The sequence below is a fragment of the Cydia amplana genome, chromosome 2 (assembly GCF_948474715.1).
Source record: "Cydia amplana chromosome 2, ilCydAmpl1.1, whole genome shotgun sequence".
Lineage (NCBI taxonomy): Eukaryota > Metazoa > Arthropoda > Insecta > Lepidoptera > Tortricidae > Cydia > Cydia amplana.
In genome coordinates this window covers 11,572,476-11,594,336 of record NC_086070.1, presented here as the reverse complement: position 1 = coordinate 11,594,336, position 21,861 = coordinate 11,572,476, and the positions used below count along the sequence as shown (strand labels likewise).

The 21,861-nt window shown below is 36.0% G+C and overlaps 1 protein-coding gene across 1 annotated transcript in view; it reads right to left on the bottom strand.

Annotated features, from left to right (window-relative positions):
- The window catches only part of LOC134657506 (homeobox protein Hox-B4-like), a 44,555-nt gene extending 23,323 nt beyond the window's left edge, over positions 1-21,232 (bottom strand). Inside the window, exon 1 of the mRNA XM_063513083.1 lies at positions 19,875-21,232. Coding sequence (XP_063369153.1) covers positions 19,875-20,469 — 595 coding nt within the window. The 5' untranslated portion in view covers positions 20,470-21,232. The remainder of the gene's footprint in view (positions 1-19,874) is intronic.
- Positions 21,233-21,861: the final 629 nt, after the last annotated feature.

The following is a 21,861-nucleotide window of genomic DNA, read 5'->3' as shown; positions in this document are numbered from 1 at the left end:
ACATATTTTAATGCGTTAACATCACATTTAAGTTTACCGCTGATCTAAGCAAACCGAAAGATACTACCAGCGCATATATTCATCTTAGAAATAATACATTGAACAACTGATTCAGAGAACGTGGTTGTTACGTTGTGTTATCACACCATCGCACGTTGATGGTCTGTTAAACTGCGTATAATTTGAGTACATGGACGCCATCAATCACTTTATCTCCAGTAATTTTGTTGCTGATAACTTATCTACCTGATATCGTTGATGCGTGTTACACAAATAGGTGGTTTTTACGAATACAGCTTTTGTGCATTATCATTGAGATACAATCTGGATGTAACATGAAAAGTTGAAATTTCTTTTTATGATAATATTTGCATATCGAAAATCATAAGTGCCTCCTCACAATTTAAGAGCCCGTTAACGATTTTAGAGCCAAAATGTAAAATTGATAGATTTAGTCGTTGAAATTGTACATCTTGCCTTTTAATAATGAGGTCCCGAGCGTGCGTCACCGGCAATATGACGAGAAGGGGCAGTTTTTAAAAATTCATCAAAAAAATATAGTGGTAAATTATACAAAATTATGTATAAGAACAGTTTCAGGAAATGTTGTAGATTGTTTAAGTAGGTATCAAAATTACGTTGAAATTAAGTCGATTTTTACGAAAAAGTTGTCACTTGTTTTGAAGTAATTTATAGTGAAAATTTTAACTCCTGTTCAATATCATATAACAAAAATGTAGTTTATTAAAGGTGGAGTACAAGATATGTGTAATACAAAATTACCATTTTTAGCAGTCCAAACTTTACGAAATGTACAAATAAGATCGACAAAATCAGTGTTTTACGCGCGTTTACCTAAACGTCCACTAGAAAAAAATCCATTATTAATTTAGTGACTCTGTTTTAAAAAAAATGGTACTAAAATCGATACCGGCCTCTTAAATAGCAAACTAAAGTGATAAGTTGACATCCCATTCATATGTACAAAACACTATGACATCTAAATATGAACGACGAGCTAAAAGTGGAGTCTTGTGCGTTGCGAGCGTTACAACTGTTTCAAGGCACAAGGATTAAAAAAACTTTGCTACCGAGTGAAACATCAATTTTTTTTCACCACACTAACGCGAGGAAAATACTAACTTTATAACATTACAAATCAAATCCAATTGAACGATTTTAAATATTTATTAATCAAAATCATCGCTTAAGTCCTTTGCATCAAATTACTTTGCAGCTCTTGTGGATAAATAGCAACTTTTTCATTCGTTTTTGAAGAATAAAGAGAGCATTTACGGGTTGGTGTGGTGAAAGATATTTTATCTCGTGGGCGTAATCTGGAAGAACATAGATGGAAATGGTAACCGGCTGAAATTTCCTCACTTTCATTTATTTAACCTTTATTGCACCCAAACAAATCTTACAATACAAAAGGCGGACTTAATGCCATAAGGGGCATAAGGTATTTTCTACATAAAGTAGTACTTAACCCTAGGTTTACTCGAGACACGGTGCAATCACTTCTATCAACTCAACTTACACAAATAAGATGTACGCTTTAATTGATTTATTGAGTGTTGACGGCATCCGGAAGCCAAACCATAATAAATTATATGACCATAGATTACAGAATACCAACACGTGATAGCGCAGGATGATCGATTGTGGTCACTTAATCGATCGGCCCAAAATGGCCGAGAAATGTCAGCTGACGACTTCATTGTTAGTGCATTGTTAGGGAAGACCGTTACGGACACATTTGCCTTATCTCGATGAAGTTTTGAATTTATAATGTTGACGTCTTATCTTATATTAGGTACCTTTACAACTTCATAGACACAATACTTATATGTATGTATAAAAATGTCGGCTGGTCATTAAGTACGACTAGTACGAGTTACAAAAAAATTACAACTTATTTGGTACATGTTAGTTAATTTATACCTACCGTATGATATTCATTTTCATCGAAGGTACAATTTTTTTACGAAATTTTACTCCAGTGCGTTATTTAACGATTGTTCAATTTTAATAACACACGCATATATGTTAGGGTTATACATACATAGTTAGTTTTGCTGGGCAATGTCCGCAAATCGACGACCATTGTACCTGTTTTGCGTTAGATAATAGGGTTAAAATCACATCGTGATTCTTAGTGGAGTGCTTCTCAGACGTTTAAAAACATTTTGGTGTAGTTTACCTTCAGATTCCGCTATTAACTTCTGTGTGTCACGTCATTATTGCATCTCATTTGTGGTCGTCCTTTTTTTTCCCCAAGACCGATTTGCCCCATAAGCCATGTTTTCGGCTTTGTCCTGCAGGCCACTGACCTGATTGACTCATCTGATTTTCTTAGGATAGGAGATAATTCTAGTGTCATATTGTAGCAAACCATTAGTCTTCTTTAAAAACTCCCTGAAAAGGTACTATCAGAAACTAGTCTTTTAGGGTTATAATCGCCCAAATCTAAAACAAAACCGAAAAATTCGCGGTTTTTTCGATTTTTGACAAAGTTGGGTTCGGCGCTCGAGGTCACAAACTTGGATTATTAATTGGGCTAACATCATAAATAAGTCTGAAAAAAATCAGAACTACCGGATTGGACGCACACGCTAAATGTATAAATTTACTGTATTAAAAAAAATCATTTATTTCGGACCATAAAATCCATAGTTACAATTAAATTACATTAAAATAAAATTAATAATTAAAATTAAAACAAATTATACAAATAAAACATTCCAATAAAATTTTACATATAAAATATTACCACAGTAAACATACGTTGAATCTATGATCTATTATTATAACCGGGTTCCAAAATATATTGCATATTTTTTTTATTTTTTTCCGCTTACAGTAGAGTTTGGCGAAACTTTCATTTATGGTAGCGGTAAAATATTTAGGTACTTTTATATAAAAAAACACCTTCAAACGATCATCATCGTCTCTTAATTGTTAACCTTTTGAACGCCACAGACGGCAACTGACGTCAACGTAAAATCGTGAGAACGACGCCAAAGACGGCATTTGACGTCGATCGTTTTTTGATGAAAATCTACTGAAAAACACCCCACTTTTAGACTTGGCATTATTTATTCACAAAACTAAATTTTACCCCCGTGGCGTCAGTGGCACGGCAAATGGATACGCCGTTTGGCGTTCAAAGGGTTAAACCGAATGTTGGTTATTATTTAAGACATGCATACACGAGGAAAGGAAAGTAAATGGATGTCAATAAGGTATGCCAATGAATCGTCAAGGAATGTCAAATTATGTCAAAATGCAAGGAGTGGTGCTGAAGCACCAACAAAAAGGCGAGAGTAAAGACGAGAGTTTACTGTAAACGTTATAAATTACAAAGAATACAATTGTTGATCTTATAATTAATTACGGCAAGGTTAAGTGGGAAATTGCGATGCTTATGCAAGATGCCGCTCTACTTTTTGGACAAAGTACAGATGTATCGTTTGCACGGAGATGTTATTTTGGGTCAGATCAAAGTGCACATGCATAGCTGCAGGAAAAGTACATCTTTGTACTTATATATATGTAGTGTAAATTATGTACGTACGTACTTAACACAAACACCTTTTATTTCACAATTGCATATATTTAGAAAATGGAAATTAATACCTTAATTATAAAATACCTATAGGCATATTGAAATAACAGAATCGATACATTCAACAAGTCCTTTACCAAAATGTGCTGATAAACAGCGATTACAAATTGACCTAGCAATGATACGACGTATCGATAATCCTGTATGAACGACTTTATCTATATAACATAATCATAAATCAATCGCACTGAGGAAGCTAATATTTAACAATCGTGGTGTTTGCTGGCGGATACGTTCGACCAAATTAATCGGAGAGTGTAAACGCGGAAACGGCAAATACAGTGTGTAAATCCAATACGGGCGAATATTTAAACGGTGGTTAGCATAGGACCTAAAAAGTATATTGAGATAGATTTTACTTAGAAATGCATTGAAAATTATAACCATACAAAATAATTCGGCCCGCAATGTAATACACCACACACGTTACGGGATACGAGCTTTTTAAAGTAACTGTCAACGCTTGTTGGCAGTTACTATGAAAAGCTCGTATCTCGTAATGTCATTATCATCTTGTTTCTTAATGTTTACAGTACATTGCTGCTCGGTACATGTGGAAAAAATTAATCACGGGGTCATAATTAAGTGTAACTTAAAAAAACATCTTAATTAATGATAAGACGGGTAAATTCTATATCTGGTTTAATTTATTGCCCATATTTGACTTACACACTGTATAAATACGAGTACTCAGTATTTGTCTATGAATTAAACCGAAGAGCCTTTTGAGTGTGTAAAAAATAAATAAATATATTAAATATATAATATTATCGTTTGTTATACTGATACTACAATGCACAAATAGAAGGACGGGTTCCTAATAAATCCTGAAGCTTATTTCAATAACTAATTTTAAAGTGACCGGCATCTTATTACGCCCAATTTGATCCAATTGCTACATCTCTAATATGTGAGCGTAGCACATAATATCGATCGTTTGTAGTCTACCTAAATAGCGAATTAAACCAGAGGTCAATTGCTGAGAGCAAGAAGAACATTTTTTACCACTTGTAAATTTTCTAAGCTATTAAACATTTGTTTCAATTATCATAATCTGATTCTATTACTGCTAATACTGCAACAGCACCTAATCTATGTAGGTTAACTTCGAAGTCAAAGATAGCAATTCAATGTAATTTTATAGTCCTAAAAATTCTTCATCAAAAATTGTTAAATAAATCTTTCTAGATAGGTAGAATAGGGCCCCGAATAGCCGAGATAAGATAAGCAACGCAAGTGTCGAGATATATATGCGATCTGGCCAAATAGCCATTAATCGGTCGACTTATCTCTGGGAAAACGCTAATTTTTGAGTTTTTATATATTCTCCGAGCAAAGCTCGGTCTCCCAGATATTGAAATTTAAATCGAGCTTCTGGTAAGGGTGGGTGGCCTACAGCGTGTAAGCTAACGGAGCAGACCTAAAAGTTATACCCAACAAACAATTAAGCGACACTTAGCACTTATTTTATCACCTAAAGACATAGAACGGCTGTAGAATAGCTACATATTCTAAGCTTACAGGCTCTGGTGACATCAAGGTCTTTAAGAGGTCCATGTATAGCTTTAAGATCCACAGTAGCCGGTTTGGCCGCTATAACGCATCTTAAGCCGCTAGTGTTATAGCTCAAAGTGAATTCTACCACCTTAGCATCTATATGAGTAATAAGCAGCTACAATTTTCACTTAAAGTTCTAAACAGGCGATAAAAAGTCTTTTATAGCTCTGTGTATCGCCATCGCTACTTAACTCTCTTGTATCACTTACAGTCGAAAAGAGAAGTTATGAGTCACCATTATAGATCATGAAGTCGCAGACGAACGTTATTCAATACCTTAGTACATCTTATACTGTTATTAGAGTCTTACTTACAACCTAAGCCTATAGCGCCATGTTAAGATGACCGATGAATCAATAAGCAAAACAAAAACTATTAATTAAAACGTACATACTCAATAAAAATCGATACTTTTACTCAATATTTACCTAATGTTAGTATTGTTATATTTAAAACCGGACTTCACGTATATTGAGTAATTTTTCGAAAATTAAATACGGTGGACCACAAATAAAAAAATATTATATTCAGATAAATATGCAAAGGATCAGAGGCCCTTTAAAATTTTGTTAGGTTACATATAGTTATTGACAGTGTAATTAATTTCTCCATCATAAATCCCCAGATAACACCGGCATCAGTGAACTAAAATAATTATTTGCTTTTAATTATCCGCCATTACATTTCACTTCAAGCTGTCCCAGGCAAGCTTACGAATAATAAAACAAAATGGAAACATCTGCAACCAAAGCAGATAGGGCTAAGGAAAAAATGTGCAATTACCTTCTTGAGTGTTACAAATATTGACTTTAAATGCTAATATACCGTCTAAAGCTGAAAGTATCATCTATATGGCCCTACACTACTCCTCAAATAGTTAGTAGTCCCTTATTTGGCACCCTTTTAAATCCTAAGTAGTTAATCAACGCTATTATAACACTACTTTAGCGCTCTTCTACCTCTAATTTCATCCTATAACTCTATTGTAGCGCCGTTTTACAACTCAAGGTGTTAAAATTTGTGCCCAATCCGGGGGTATTAGAGAGATTTAGAACATCAATAGAACTTCTGGAGTAAACAAACGCTTATGTAGATCTCTTTTAACCCTTATATTTAGCGCCTAATGTTAGTTGGGTAGTTTTAAATGAATTGAATTCCATTCGAAAGAAGAGTTATCGAACTTTAATATAGGTAGGTACATATAGTGATATTTTGATGACTCGAACCTCGTCTAAGTCGTAATCCTCAGTAAGTCGAAAAAAACGCTGGACGCGGTATCTCGAATTATTTTGAGTCCGTAAGGGTAACATTTCATTTCTGACCGCAGCTGCACTACTGGTACTGAACGCGTCGCTGTTACTGTCAATTTCCATAGTAAAATGAACAGTAGTGAAGCTGCGGTTGGAAATGGACTGTCACCTTAACTCGAACAAAATGTTATTTCCCTGTGAGGTAATGATACCTAGTACAAATGTATACTCTGTGTATAACTCGAATTTAAAAAAATCGTAATTAGCAAAATTTCTAATTACGTCTTACTCGAAATTCCCGTAACTCATGTCTATGTGACACCATAAATGAATTCAGCACCCCCGATTTATACGAAAACGATACCAACCATGGCCTAGCAGGTTCACTGATGTAGATAAAATTGAGAGCCCCAAATAAACTTTCAAGAGAGGATACCTCAAAAACTAAGATACAATATCGAAAGATTTTACAAATTAAACTAGTAAAAAATTTAATCAACTTTCATTTTTTATAAGTGCCCATGTCGGTAAGACGCATATATAAGGTCCGAGATACAATCGAAAAACCAAAAAAATGGGACCTTCAACCCTATCTCCTGGGGACTTTTGATATGTTCACCTGCTAACTAGTCGAAACAAAGTTACGGAGTCAAAAATAGTGTTCTATATACTTTCTTGTTGCTTGGCCTACTAATAAAGGAATTTAAATATAAATGAAACGTAATAAGTGCGTTTGCTTGAACCCGTGACCTCACGACGGATTGTCATAACCGCATTCTTTTTTAAGCTCCGTAATTGATCCAAAATCCTCTTTGTTTTTGTCTTCAAACCAGTGGGTTTAATCCGATAAAACTAATTGACCGAGTATGATTAGAAAAATAATGATTTATTCATTAAAACCCACGCTAAGTTGTCCGTCCGTGCGGCTCCTCGTGAACTGAGACAATGGACTGTTATCAAAGAACTCAAGATATAAGAGTATGTGGGCTTGTTTTTTAGTTTCAATAGAAAGTCAAAATCAAATTGTGGTACAAAATGTTCACAAAGAGGTTAAAACATAGGTATGGTACGTATTGACCCTGACTGACGCCACTAATAATAAGATTTTACTAAATTTTCCGTCTGTTAAGGTGCGTTGGAGTTGGAGTAAGTTGCCTTATACAGTTGACATAATGTAGGTACTTCTTGATATAAAAACACATATAGGTACTCATCTTATCCCGTGAAATTATGCTTACGAGTAGTAAAGACGGAAACGTATTGTAAATCCTAAGGAACGAGAAAGAATTTTATTTGTTATTACATACAAATAAAGTTCTTTCTCGTTCCTTCGGATTTACAATACAACCTAAATAAAATGAAATTGAAAATTATTATAATGACAAAGATGCATTTTATCTACAAGAGTAGCAAAATAAGTTTTGTTTTTTTCGAGTTAGGTGGTAGAATTGACTTTTAAATAATTATTTAAAATGCAAAATATACTTAATAACGTTTATTTGGATTTGGTTAAGAATATTTTACAATTAGTATTTTCCTCACGTTAGTGTGGTGAAAAATGATGTGTTTCACTCGGTAACAAAGTTTGTTTAGCCGTCGTCGTGCCTTTCAGAATTACCCAGTGCCTTGTAAAACAAATAATTGTTTTAAAGACTATGTTTACTTAGCCATAGGCTTAGTTCGAGTCTTACTCCATGTGGGAAATTGGTATATTTTATTTCTATTAAAGATCTGAAATTCCAACTTCTGAAGTCGTACCTATTACTCGAAACTGCTTTAAGTATTTCAGCGACATCAGCGTTGAGATTTCGGCCTTATATTATAATAACATACTTAGATCTAAATTGAATTATATTAAGTACGTGCCTAATGCCTATTTATATATCATGTTGTGTAATCAAACTAATCAATTTGTTATTTATGGAAAAGACCCATGTAATAAATGGTTGTAACCATGCATTACCCATTGTGTGTTCATGTTCATTAATCTTACATTTGCAATCGGATACATTATGTCAATGCGACAGTCGGCACGGGCTATAGTCCGGCAACCTTGTGTTTGTTAATTAGTAGCTCCTGTGAAAAATTTTTCTAAATTAATTACTACCTATTTATTTTAGTTTAGTATCTAATAAATCATGTCCGCTTATTTACGGAAAACAAAATTCAAGGACATTAATATAATAGATCAAAGACGGAAATGCAAATAGATAGACTATTATAAAGCTCATAGCAGTACCTTGTGATAGATGTGGTTGTTGTCTATAGGTATTTAAACACCAAACCTTCAGCCGATCAAGTGCTAACTCGTAGATTCGAGGGTCCATATATCTACCTGTTTTGTGAACATCTTAATCCAAAGTAAATAACTCAAATTAAGGACGGAGGTTTAAACCTGGTCATTATTTCGGTCATTGAGTAACTATTTGGAACTGGACAAAGGCGACGAGTCTATGGGACAGACAAAATACAAACGTCTGCACTAGGGATTGCTCCCGGTACTGAGTTTGTATGGCGAGAACCGGGAATTCTCGGGAATTCTTCGCCATACAAACTCAGTACCGGGAGCAATCCCTAGTCTGCACCTGAGCGGCGTACCCGGTCGCTTTCGTCTATTTGCACGTGGAAGGCGGTGTAGTGGATTAACTATCATTAGCTACTGTGCGCACGCGCACGCGTTGTAATACATAGGTGCTCTCACAATGTAAGTATTGAGCATGCGGCTCCGATTTATTAAGGTGCAGTTGTTTATACGATACAAGATTTATTAAACGGCATAACTAAAATAGAGATACGCAACCTGTCATACCGGGTAGGAAAACGGAGCACTTATGAACGACTTTATTTACCTACTTAACTTACTCTGTGTAAGATTTCCCCTAATATTTATTAATTATTTATTTAACTAACTTTCTTTCTTAAAAAAATTGAGAAAATCTATATATCAGGTATACAAGATATATTAGACTCGGTTGAAGTATACATTGCATTTGCAGTCTTGTTTGTTCAAAACTAATACTTAACCAGCAAGCCTACTATCCTGCCTCTACTGTAATAATGCATTTATCACGAATTATACAAACAGCGTAAAATATAAATTTAACTAATTAAAAATTGTATTTACCTGCGTCACCTTAATGTCTAACTTGTCGTGGGTGGCAGTGAGAGGCTGTGACAGGAATGCGCACTTATCTCAAGACGGCTAATGCGGTCTGCACCACAGTTTGATACACTTACTAATCAGCTGTCAACCGAGCCAACCGACCAAGACCACTAACTATACGGTCCTTGTGTGCATTAAGTCATATTCCGATGAAGTGGACGTACTTACGATGAGATGTCACGAAATGAAAGTGGAGTAGCACGGCCAAAAAATTGATAACAACATGTTCTAAAATAGCCCATTGAAATGCTACATTCACGTTGCATTAAACAAGCATTGGTTGATTTTTTATATGTAATATTGACAGAATGCTCTTGTCAAATCCACGTTTGTGACGCTGAAACTTTGGGCAGTATCTAATTCGGAAAATTAGACGACGTTTTCAAATCTAAAATGATGTATCCACTGTAAACCAGGGTCACAATCATTGGGCCCCAGGGACGTTGAATTCCGACAGAGTCCATGAGTACAAAGTTGCATAGCGAACTAAGCTTACTAGGCGCTATTAGAATTGAATTTATTTGGTACTTCCGTGTGATCAAATTTTCGTCATACTAGCACAAACTAGGTTTCATGGGTAAACCTGGGCAAATAGATTCCGATTCCTATCGGCTTGCATTTTTTTTGGAAAGTTGAGATGTTTTTTTGAGCTCATTGAAAAAGAGGCTAATTTGGCTTAGTTCCGGCTTGCCCCAGCCACCTCTAATTCTACTCATATAATATTGAATATAATTATGCATAAATATAATCCGAAATCAATCCATTTCATAGTGTACCTATATATTATAATATACCTACTTAGGTAAGTATGTAAAATCAGAGTGAAATAGAACCATCTCAGTACCGCTACTTTGTCTACTGGTTTCGAACAATTTATTTATGTAAGTACCTACGCTGTGAATAGGAAACAGAAACAAAGTATCTAGTAATAGAGTTAATGAAGCGTTACTTGTCGCAGCTCCGGTTGCCCTTGCGAGAAAGAGATCTAAAGTGGATAAGTAGTTACGTTACAAGGTACGAGTAATTCAAATCGAGCAGTATTAGGGTAACTTCGTTAAGGGTAAAGTCACGCACAAATAGTACTCTACTGTTGCAACGCGCTTGGAATAGATTTAATAAATTGTTCAATGATTAATGGTTGTTTGTTATTTAAAAAAGTAGCAAAATAATTAACGTAAAGCGCCATTGAAACCATAGAAATATGTATTAAATAGTTAACTCGTAAAATAAAAACAAAGTTGTAGAATTTAATTTAGTTCGATGGGAAATCTGACAGACCCGATACCGACTATGATGAAACTTGATGAATTGCATGAACTTTTCTGGAAATAAAATCGAATATGTCGACCTTCGCCTAAAAAAAGTCTCATTATAATTTTGTAATATGTGGATAATTATTCGGCACAAGAAATGTAACACGAATTGCACAGAAATTATGCAAAATAAAATAATTTTTTTTATGAATTAAGTACTTTTATGCTATGAGACGGGTCAATTGGCGGTCATTAGAGCCCGAAGTGCTAAGCTATTAGGCAGTGCTTGCAAGTCACTTGCATTAGCTGAGAGTCGTGAGGGTAGTGCAATTTATAAAAGGTTAGCGGAAAACGCGGATACCATTGCTTGCTACAAACGTGCAAGCAACGACGCGATCTTCAATTTGTTTTTATTGCTTGTAAAACGTAGGTAGGTAACAGGGATGTTGCGGATGCCGATTTTTTGACATCCGCGGATGCGGATGCGGATGCGGATTTTTAAAGGCTCACATCCGCGGATGCGGATGCGGATGCGGATGTCAAGATAGTACCATAAAAAACGTCAGTTATTACATTTTAGTAATTTTTATTTCAAAAAACCGGCCAAGTGCGAGTCGGACTCGCGTTCCAAGGGTTCCGTACATTAAGTCCCACTCACGCTTGACTGCTCATTACTAATAGGTTTTTTTGGTTAACGACTAAATTACCTAGCAGTCTAGCACTTACGCCGATGCTAAGACGTTCCTGTACCGACCTGTTCCACATCCGCATCCGCATTAAATCCGCATCGATTTTATGCGGATGCGGATGCGGATGCGGATGTTGAAAATAATGCGGAAGTTCCGCGGTTGCGGATGCGGATGCGGATATTCGCAACATCCCTGGTAGGTAATATGAGAAATTTCTCACGCATGTAATGTGTCTTCTATGACTTATCCTGACCATTAAAGTAAGTACATACTTGTAACTTATCTGAGCCATATATATCTAATAAGAAAGAATTTTCTGTCTATAGTGCTCTTTCATCACGTCGTCGTATATGAATACACGAGATCTTTTTAACCCTTTGACCGCCGTTGGCATGTATACAAGACAACGATAGAACGATACACTGGCGCCGCGGTCTTGTATACAAGACACAAATTCAACCGCTCGGTAAATGTGAAAAAAACATCAATTGTATTGCTTTTACACTCGTGTTAATGTTATAGGTCTTAGATTTTTTAAATAATTGCATTTAAAGCAGCTATATAAATCCATTCTTTTATAATAAGGCTATCAAAAAATTGCTCCAGATTTCAACGTTTTTCGTGTTCCTCGTCGCCTTTGTCTTGTATACAAGACAGCTAGGGATGGGAATGTTAACTCGATATGAGAATATTCAAAATAAATATCAAATCGCAAATCTAGTTTTATTTAAGCATTTGAACACCTTTTAAATGCCAATTGGTGGTAACTAGTAACTATAATACGTTAAACGAGAGAGAGACAGGCATAACTATAGCTGGCTGAAGTTCAGGGAGCTTTTTCAGCTGTCGATAGTAGAGTTAGACAAGTAAATCTGTCCTTGTGGTCTATTTGCAGAACAAATGATTAATTTTGAGATGATAGTGTAGTGGGGAGTGATACCCTTAAGTGACCGCTTCGCACAAGAATGGTACAGGCGGACGCTCTGAATAGTCAGTGTCGCCTAACTATGAGAATGTTATATATTTGAAATTGACGAAAAATTGTCATGGTAGGGAGGATGTAATACGGGAACTGAGAAGCTCATCTAAGGAACATTTCGAATGTGAAACATGCATTCCCGAACATTTCCGATCCCCACCCTTTTCCAATATTATTATATATTCTTCACTCATTGACAATTCAACCCACGTGTAATTTTCCCCAATGCAGTTCCGATACATTTATATTATCGACACACGATGCGCGGCTCTAACCTTACGCTTATAAAGTTAACGTATCGACAAGCGCTTACGCCGTTGACCTAGAGACTATTATTACTTAATCCGCGCGGAAACAGTCCTTGTCGGTCTGCACTGCGGGCAGTCCATGCGCGCCGTTGTCTTGTATACAAGACTTCTCGTACAGCCTAGTGCGGTGATATTACGTCATGAATCGATATTGTTTAGTGGTTGTTTTTAATGATAAAGACCTTTATTTTTAACATTGTCGTGTGTAAAAAACATGTTAATTATTGGCATTTTCGAAATAAATTAAAGTTGGTTAAGAACAAAGCCAAATTGAGAAATTTTTTACCATAAATTGTAGATATCGATATCACTATTTGCAATCCCTAAACTTTTTATTAGTTGTTTACTTAAAATTTACTCTGGCGTGTGAGTGAGCGTCTTTGCGGACTAGGTCCGGCGGCCAAAAGGTTAATGAACCCAAACTCGATGTGGTTGTGTTTATCTTCGCAGAGGACGTTTCTCTTTCTTTCTTGTTATCTATACCAACATGTACCTACAGATTATGTCTGTCTGACAGTTTTCGGGGACTCGAGAAGGCGTATTCCATACTCATAATAGGAATTAAAAGACACTTTAACATTTGCGTCCGTTCTTTTCTATGTCTTGAGGCACACGTCAAAGCCAGTAGGCCCTAAACCGATTACAACAGTCCACCAGGGGTCAGCTATCGCGCCATCTCGCACGCAACCCTCACTCCGTCACGTGACTACTTTCCGATATTCGGCGAACACCGTCCTTTTTAGGAAACACTCATTATATCTCACTTCGATCCCATTGTTAAGAGCAGGACGGAAGACTGTTATGGCTAGTGGTAATGACCTTTTTTAAATATCAATAAAGTGTTTTAAATGAGCAGTTGACAGAACTAAAGGTCTCGTTAGTTAGGGAAAGTTAGAATTTGTTGATATATATTTTGATGTATAGAAACATTCTTAATAAAACTTAAACTGATATATTTAGATCGTTGCGAACTTTTTCCAAAAATGAACATATTTTCTAGAAACCTGTTGAAATGTAGCTCTCTATTGTTGATGTAGGTACATCGTTTTTTTTGATCGAAGACATTTTGTTTGGCCATGCAGATTATTTACAATAAATAAATAAATAAATATTGGGGGACATCTTACACAGATCCACCTAGCCCCAAACTAAGCAAAGCTTGTACTATGGGTGCTAGGCGACGATATACATACGTATAGATAAATACATACTTATATACATAGAAAACATCCATGACTCCGGAACAAATATTAGTGTTCATCACACAAATAAATGCCCTTACCGGGATTCGAACCCAGGACCATCGGCTTAGCAGGCAGGGTCACTACCCGCTAGGCGAGACCGGTCGTCAAATGTTAGCATAAAGCCGCATCTTTGCTGCTACTGCTGCTAAGGTACCTACCTATCACAAATACTGATTCCATCCTTCTTAAGAGTTTCGATATAAATACATAGGTTATGCCAATATCATAAAATCTTACAATACGATTGGCACAATACGTAAAATTCCAAACGTCATCCAACATCCAACAAGAAAATCAGATCCTTTTCGTCCCCGTGCCCGAAAACGCTTAAAATACCTTACGTTGACACGTATAAAGTTTACTTTTGAATATCTCTTATTTTGCCGAATCCAGTCCCGAGAGACTTGTCCTGGCTCCGGGTGCATTGTGGTGCATAGAATTGATACCATCGGGATTTTTGTCCTGTGACAGCTCTTCACGTGTGGTCTCCGATTTTTTGTGCATTATGTGGTTAACGTTAGCAAAAAAATACGAGCGATATGTGACTGATAAATCTGAGCATTTTTAAACTAATTGAATTAAGGTCATTGTTGTTTTATCTTTACCTAAGAAACAATTTAAGTTGATTATTGGTGAGGTTACATGTTACATTACAGCTTATGAAATGTATTAAGCTCTCTGAAATCAGCCGTAGGTATACCTATTAGGTATTCTCCCGTGAGAAAATGCACAAAGTTGTCTTAAACAATGGTGTGATTGTGAAGTGCCGCGTAAAATAACGTTATCTTAACAATTTTAATGTTTTTACTAGCCAATTTTAGTGTCCCACTTCTGGGCAAAGACCTTTGATTTCTACGACTCGGTTTAGTACTTCCTCCGGCCAGTTATTAAGGAAGGTGCAAGTCCAGGTCATCCTGCCATCTCCGTATGGATAGGTAGGATAGGTAATCTTATAGTCGTACAAAATGAATCTGGGGATACATCCAAATTTCTGTAAAATTGGCGGAGACATTAAGAGCCCACACATCATTGTGTTCGAATTTTTCGCCCTAATCTTGATTCATGTTGGCAAAACGCGACATCCGTCAAGGGAATTAATATCAATAAAGCAAGCAATAAAGCTATAGTCACAAGTCATGTAAGCCACAGTATACAACTAGTGGGGATTCCGAGTCAGCGTGACTCGGCTGAACGTAAGCTCCAACCAGGAGGTGAGGAATTTGTTTGATTTGCACGATGTGTCATGTTGTGAGGAAAGGTTTAGTTTTGCTTCTAGAGAGACAGTACCCCAAAGAATGTGTTATTTCATTACCTTTATTGTGAGGTTTTCGGCCTGAAAGGTGTTGCCTTTTAAACAATAGTTTGCAGTACAGATTGCCTCTGTAACAACTGGCTATCAGTGTTTAATAGTATTTATATTATGGCTATTACACACACTGTAGGAGAAAATTATGTTGTAAAATTAAACATAAATATGTACGACCCTACCACATAAGAAGTTGTTACAGTACGTCGACGTAGGAATTACATTATAAGTAGGAAATCAGCTTATATAATTAAAATGATTACTAAGCGCGTCGCCTTAAATGAACCAGCATAAGTGTAACCTCCGATTATGCATGTTTGTTATGAATTTCGAGGTCCAGCTAAATAGGGACAAGCTCACAGTTCATAAAATGTTTTGTGAAAGAGGTAGCAGGCGTTTATTCAAAGAACTCAGCCATGACGATGTGAATCCTTGATAACTGTTCAAGTACGAGTATAGTACATGCAAATCTTAATAATTATTAATAACCCAACCGAAATATAAAATTAAGATCAAATCTAAATCGGAGATAATTTATTGAGATTTTAGATGTTTATACTATGGAACCACACGACTTTACAATCTCGAAAATTATATGAATTACTTTAATTAGGTAATTTTCGATTTTGTTATTGATTTTCTACGAGTACAGTCTTTCTGACGGCGCATTCATATTTTCTGTAAGATGGAATAAACCAGAAAAACCCACGGTCCGGTTTTCCTTAGACACTTTTTTTTTTCGTAGGTATGTATTACATGGAGATTTTGTGATATGTAATGTGATATGTCACATCAAAAAATTTATGAATAACGCATATTGCATTGCACGATTTCTAAGTGAACCATTGTAAGATCCCTCAGTGCTATGTACTTTCGTATCTAGTAGATACATACCTAGAAGCTGCGTTGACCTTTTATGGTAAACCTTTTTAGAACTACCAAGAAATGTTAAGTGGTCTTCGAAATAACTGCGTATTTGATATAAGAAAATATACAATTTGGGGGTCACGCGACAGTTTCCCTAATCCCCGTGTTGTGCTATCTGTGTTTGTTTTCGTAATTGCACGCAACTCCTGAGCTGTGTCGGCGAAATGGAAATTCGGCCATTACATTCATTTTATTTTATTTTCAAGTTAGCTTTGCAGTAAAAATGTGTAGGGACAGAAAGTATATTATTTATGTTTTGTATTAAAATCTTGTATTTGCACATCCGTATTGATTATTGTCTAGAGAAACTTGGTAGAATGTAATCATCGATTCCTATGTTCAAGAGAAATAAAATAAAATAGCTACCGTCTTAAATAAAAACGCTCCATTACAGATAAGTATTCGAATTTATTTGACAATCTACCATGGCAGATTGTCAAATAAATTCGAATACTTATCTGTAATGGAGCGTTTTTTAAGTTTATTACTTACGCAAAATTTACACGTATCTGTCGATTCCTGTTTATTCTTTTAATGTTCTCACAAAAGATACTAAGTGTGGCAAGTGTTTAAAATGAGTTTATGTGCAAAATCTGAAGCGCTTTTTTTGTAAATCTAATTAAACTCTAAATAGAAATTTACCCATTATAATGACTGCGTGCATGTCACTGCTATCTTTATTCACCATCTACTGTCTCTCTGTTCGTCTGTCGTGACTTTTTTCCAATAGCCTAGTATTAGTACTAATAAAGAAATTTAATGACGGTGTAGTCATTTGAAACGCTGAACATTGTTGCATATAATATATATTATAATTTGTCAAAAGTAATAACTTTTAACCATAATCCTTTATTGATAAACAACAGCTATAAGCGGGACGTCTAAATCCATAAAGGGCCCTAAAGCGAACCACTATACAATGAAATTTGGTCTTTTGGTTCCGGTAAATCAAAGAAAATAAGGTGAGGTGGTGAGGTTTATTGCTGGCTTGTCTTTAATGTATACTTTTAATTAGAGATGCCCCGAATAGTGGTTTTGGCCGAATACCGAATATTCGGCCCCTCTCTCGGCCGAATACCGAATATTCGGCGACCAAATATTCGGCATGACAAGCGAACATTTTGAGTCACAATTATTATGAAAACTGATCGCCAACAAAGCTCAACGTTAGATGACGTTAGCTAAGATATATTTTTATTGAACAGAATTAATAAATAGAGTCAAACAAATCAGACTCATGATAAAAATAAAATGTTTTTTAACCAACAAATGCTCAAAAAGGGGTCTTCGTATTTAACAACTTTCCAAGAACACATTCTAAATATATGTACATAGTTATTGGTTATTTTTATTGTGCAATTTTTCTTTTTAAGTAGGTGCACCAGATATTAGGTATTCGGCCGAATAGTAGGCAACATTCGGCCGAATACCGAATATTCGGCAAAGTGGCCGAATAGGCCGAATACCGAATAGTTGCCGAATATTCGTGGCATCTCTACTTTTAATGCGACGACCAATTAAATAGTTCCCTTTGATAACGGCACTTTACATTAAAACGGAGGGTCCAGATAATCAAATCATCCGTTAGACGAAGCCTCGACGCTACTATTTAAGCGCGTCTCTGACGTTCAAAACGTCAAATTATTTGCTCCTAGCGTCGACGTGACAGCAGGTCAAGGCACCTTTGACACCGTTTACGTCAAACGTCAAAACACTCCGATTTAAAGATGGACGTTGCTGGCTGTCTATTAAAACGTTCCGTAGAAACATTGTTTTTTTTTAAATGGTTGTTGATGGAATTTAATGTTAAGCATACCTATTTGTCTTAGTGCATTTTAACTATTAATTTCTTATTACATGTATTGCGTTGCGTGGTCTTCGATGGAAATAAAGATTGATCGAGTTTTTATTCTATTATTTTAATACTAAAGTGATGAGAGGGAGAGATAGGCCGGAACTGCATCCGAACTTACCTAAAATCTATTTCTTTATTCCGTAGACTAAAATGACATTTCATAGTATGAAATGACACATGATGTTCATACTATGAAATGTCATTTCAGTCTACCGAATAAAAAAATAGACTTTACTACTATTTTTTATAATACTGTTTTTTTCTTGATTGGACCGTATTTATTCTAACGAGATGTACAGTCAGCTGCAGAGATAACTGACCCCTCTGCTTATAAATTTGTTGCAGTGGTGGTCAACATTGATTTCATCACTATGGTGAAATGTGTAATGAAATAGGTATCTACCTAATCTAAACATTTTTAATTAAAACAACTTTTGAATTAATAAGGGTGTCTGCTTTAGTTATTTGTTCAGGTCCAGAGGGTTCAGCCTGCAGTTTTTGAAAAATCGTAGCGCTTTTTTATGTTCGTTCGCTCATTGCTCAGCGAGCTACGTTCGCAGAAAGACCTGAACTCAAGGCATCTTTATTTTTAAAATCTGTATACTCCTATTATAATAATTATATTATAATTTCAACCTACCACATACAACAACTCTAATATACCTTTGTATTTATATTTAGAATTTTCGACACCAAAACGTGGGACAGGGTAAAGTTAAAGGAAACTTTCCCTGTCGTGTGGTTAATCTCGGCGTCCACCACGCGAGCAGTTTTTTTCAAACAACATTCTAAGCCTAATTAGATTCTATTTTAAGTGTTTTGTAAGTAATTGTTTTTCGTGTTGTCATTTACCTAAGCTAAGCTATGTTGTGTAAGAAAAGTGTAGATGGCGCCGATGGCGGGGCGTCAATCATACAATTAAGCTAATGAGGTTAAACGCGCAACTCTGCAATCTTTAAAAAAATAATTAGATATAATCAATCCAAGGAAACAAACCATAGACTACATTTTTTTTGTTTCTTGACGGTTGGAACCATTTATACTTGTATCTGTGGATTATTAACCTCTATTGGCCTGTTATTTCTTTGGGTGACGCGAGAGAATACGAGTAGATAAAGATGTTCAACTTAGGAACATCGATGGGATCAAGTTCTATGGATGTAAGTAACTCTATTCAGGTACCTACGAATTTTGTTCAAGTAAAATGTGATTTTTTGTTGGTAAAAAATTTGGTTTGGGAAACCGTAAAGCTAAACTATAATATGTAAAGCCTGACCAGGAATAAATGATCACGCGCCATGTTGCGGAATTTAACTGGAATTATTTTATTTTTTTGTATTTATACTGAACTATACTGAATTGTCACTCTATCTATATACCTACATGAGAATAACAGCGCCCTCATAACAATGATCATATATTACTGGTCAGGCTTTACATTATCTTTTGTAGAGTTAAACCAAGAAAGTCTGCAACGGTTTTGATAGCACACGCAGTGCAAGTGTTATTTTAAACGTCAAACTTCTATAAAATTATCGTAGATATAAATAACACTTGCTTTGCGTGTGCTATCAAAATCTTTGCAGACTATTCTTGGTCTAACTCTACCTAAATGCAGATCCATCTTTAAAAATGTTTGGAAAAAATGATCAGCCACAGTGGCGTACAAAAAAAAACTTCAGTGGTTAAAAATATAATATATAAATGATTGTTACCTGAAGGTTTAGGAACGTTCCTCTTGACTTGCATCCATTTGTAGGTTGGCACGGCGGAGTGCGTCGGCGGATGCTGCAGCCCCGTGGGTGGGAGGTGCGGGCCCCCGCAATCTTCACGGAACTCCCGCAACCCGCTGAACTCGTCCTTTGGCTGGTAATCGAATTCCCCGCAAGCCATTGGAGAAGCTGGATTGAACGCCATCGATCCTTCGTCAACGAAGTGCATGTTATACTTTGTCTCTAAGTAATGGTTGTCTATTTTATGCTCGTGAAGGTGCATGTCCTCGTGGCGAACTTCTTCTCTATGTTTGAATGGCTCCGGGTGATGCTGAATTGGATGCAACTGGTAATTCTGTTGCAGTTCGCCGTAGTCTAGGTTTGTGTAGCATAGACCTGTATCGGTACTGATGACAGGTGGTGGGGGCTCATGTCCCGGCTGCGAGTGCAGTAACGGCTCGTAGTAGTGAGTCGGAGGTTCATAGTACCCCTCATGATACCCCTCGTACGGCGGCTGATACGCTGCCCCCTGCTGGTAAAACTCGGCGCTGCCATAATTCTGCTGGTTGTTGTACATCCCGATGTCCATAGTCATCATGTTTGTCACGATCACCGCTATCGATGTCGATATTTACACACACATCACTACGTCGACGGGTGAGACAGTATTCGCGCCAGCGATTGGCGTCCCGAAATTCGGTGCGTTCGAATTTTAAAACGGGCTAGTGCCGCGCCGTGCGCTATCGACCGCGCGCCCGCACGCCAGGTGTACCGACGAACACTGAACGTGAACACATATTTTTTCTTAACCACACTAAAACTGACTTACCCCGTCCTTGTCTAACACCGTCAAAATTGTACAGATTAAGCGAGATGGACTAATCAATATCAATATTGGCGTAACGAAATCTACGATAAGAGTTTAATACGTTTTTTGTGTCATTGAAATAGTATTTGAAGCTCGTTCTACCTGCTTTTCATTGAGTGGTTTTTGTTTTGGACTAGGGATGTGACTGGACATGTGCACTCACAGGAAGGTTGGTCGTTATTCTGGAAAGTTTTTTGTTTGTGGTAGGCGGAGCTTTGTGGAAGAGGAGGCAGGCTTGATGCGAGCGGACCAATAGGGGAGCACCACTGTATTCTCCATTTTGGATTGGTTCTCGCGAGATAATAGTGCGAATGTTGGAAGCTGGATGTAACGGATGTTTTTCTATTTACTTTGTGTTGTGTTGAATGCTCCCTTCGAAACGCTTTCATTTATTTTTGTGACGTAAATCGATTTCAAGGTGTGAACAGGGTTTTTGTCACTTTACTTAAAATGGCAGCTGCTATTTGCTTATTTATTTTCGGAACACAATAACAAATACCTACACAATTGAATGTACATATTTATGTGTCATCTACAATACCAAAAGTGACAGAAATTACATTTCCACAAAACGTTTTTAAATTTCAGTAACTTATTAAATTGTAATTTATTACTTTCAGATATTCATTAAATGAAAAATATTTAAATAATTAAGTTTTTTAGATTACTTAATACATTACCACACCTAATACCTTATCACGACTAAAGTACTGACCCGATACCTATTGATACATTTAGTATGCAGACAGCTGAATTATAATAATTTAAAATATTATTTTTGAAGGTATGGACCGTAGTAGCCCAGATCGGTAATCGTTTACCTATCGCCAATATCAATCGAAAAGTAAAAATGTATTGAAAAGTCACAAACCAAAAAAAAAATTATGACCAATTGATTTTTAATTTCGGCCGAATACATACAAAACAAGTTACATAGTGCATAAACATAAAATTACACAATACCTAAATATTAATATAAAAAGCTGTCTTAAGTTAAAACGAGTTATCCTTAATTAAAAGTAAGTAGGTATACATATATAGTGCCTAATAAACCGAAATTAATTTTTAACATCAAGGATAATTTGAAAAATTTATACAAGATTTGACTTAAACAGCTATACT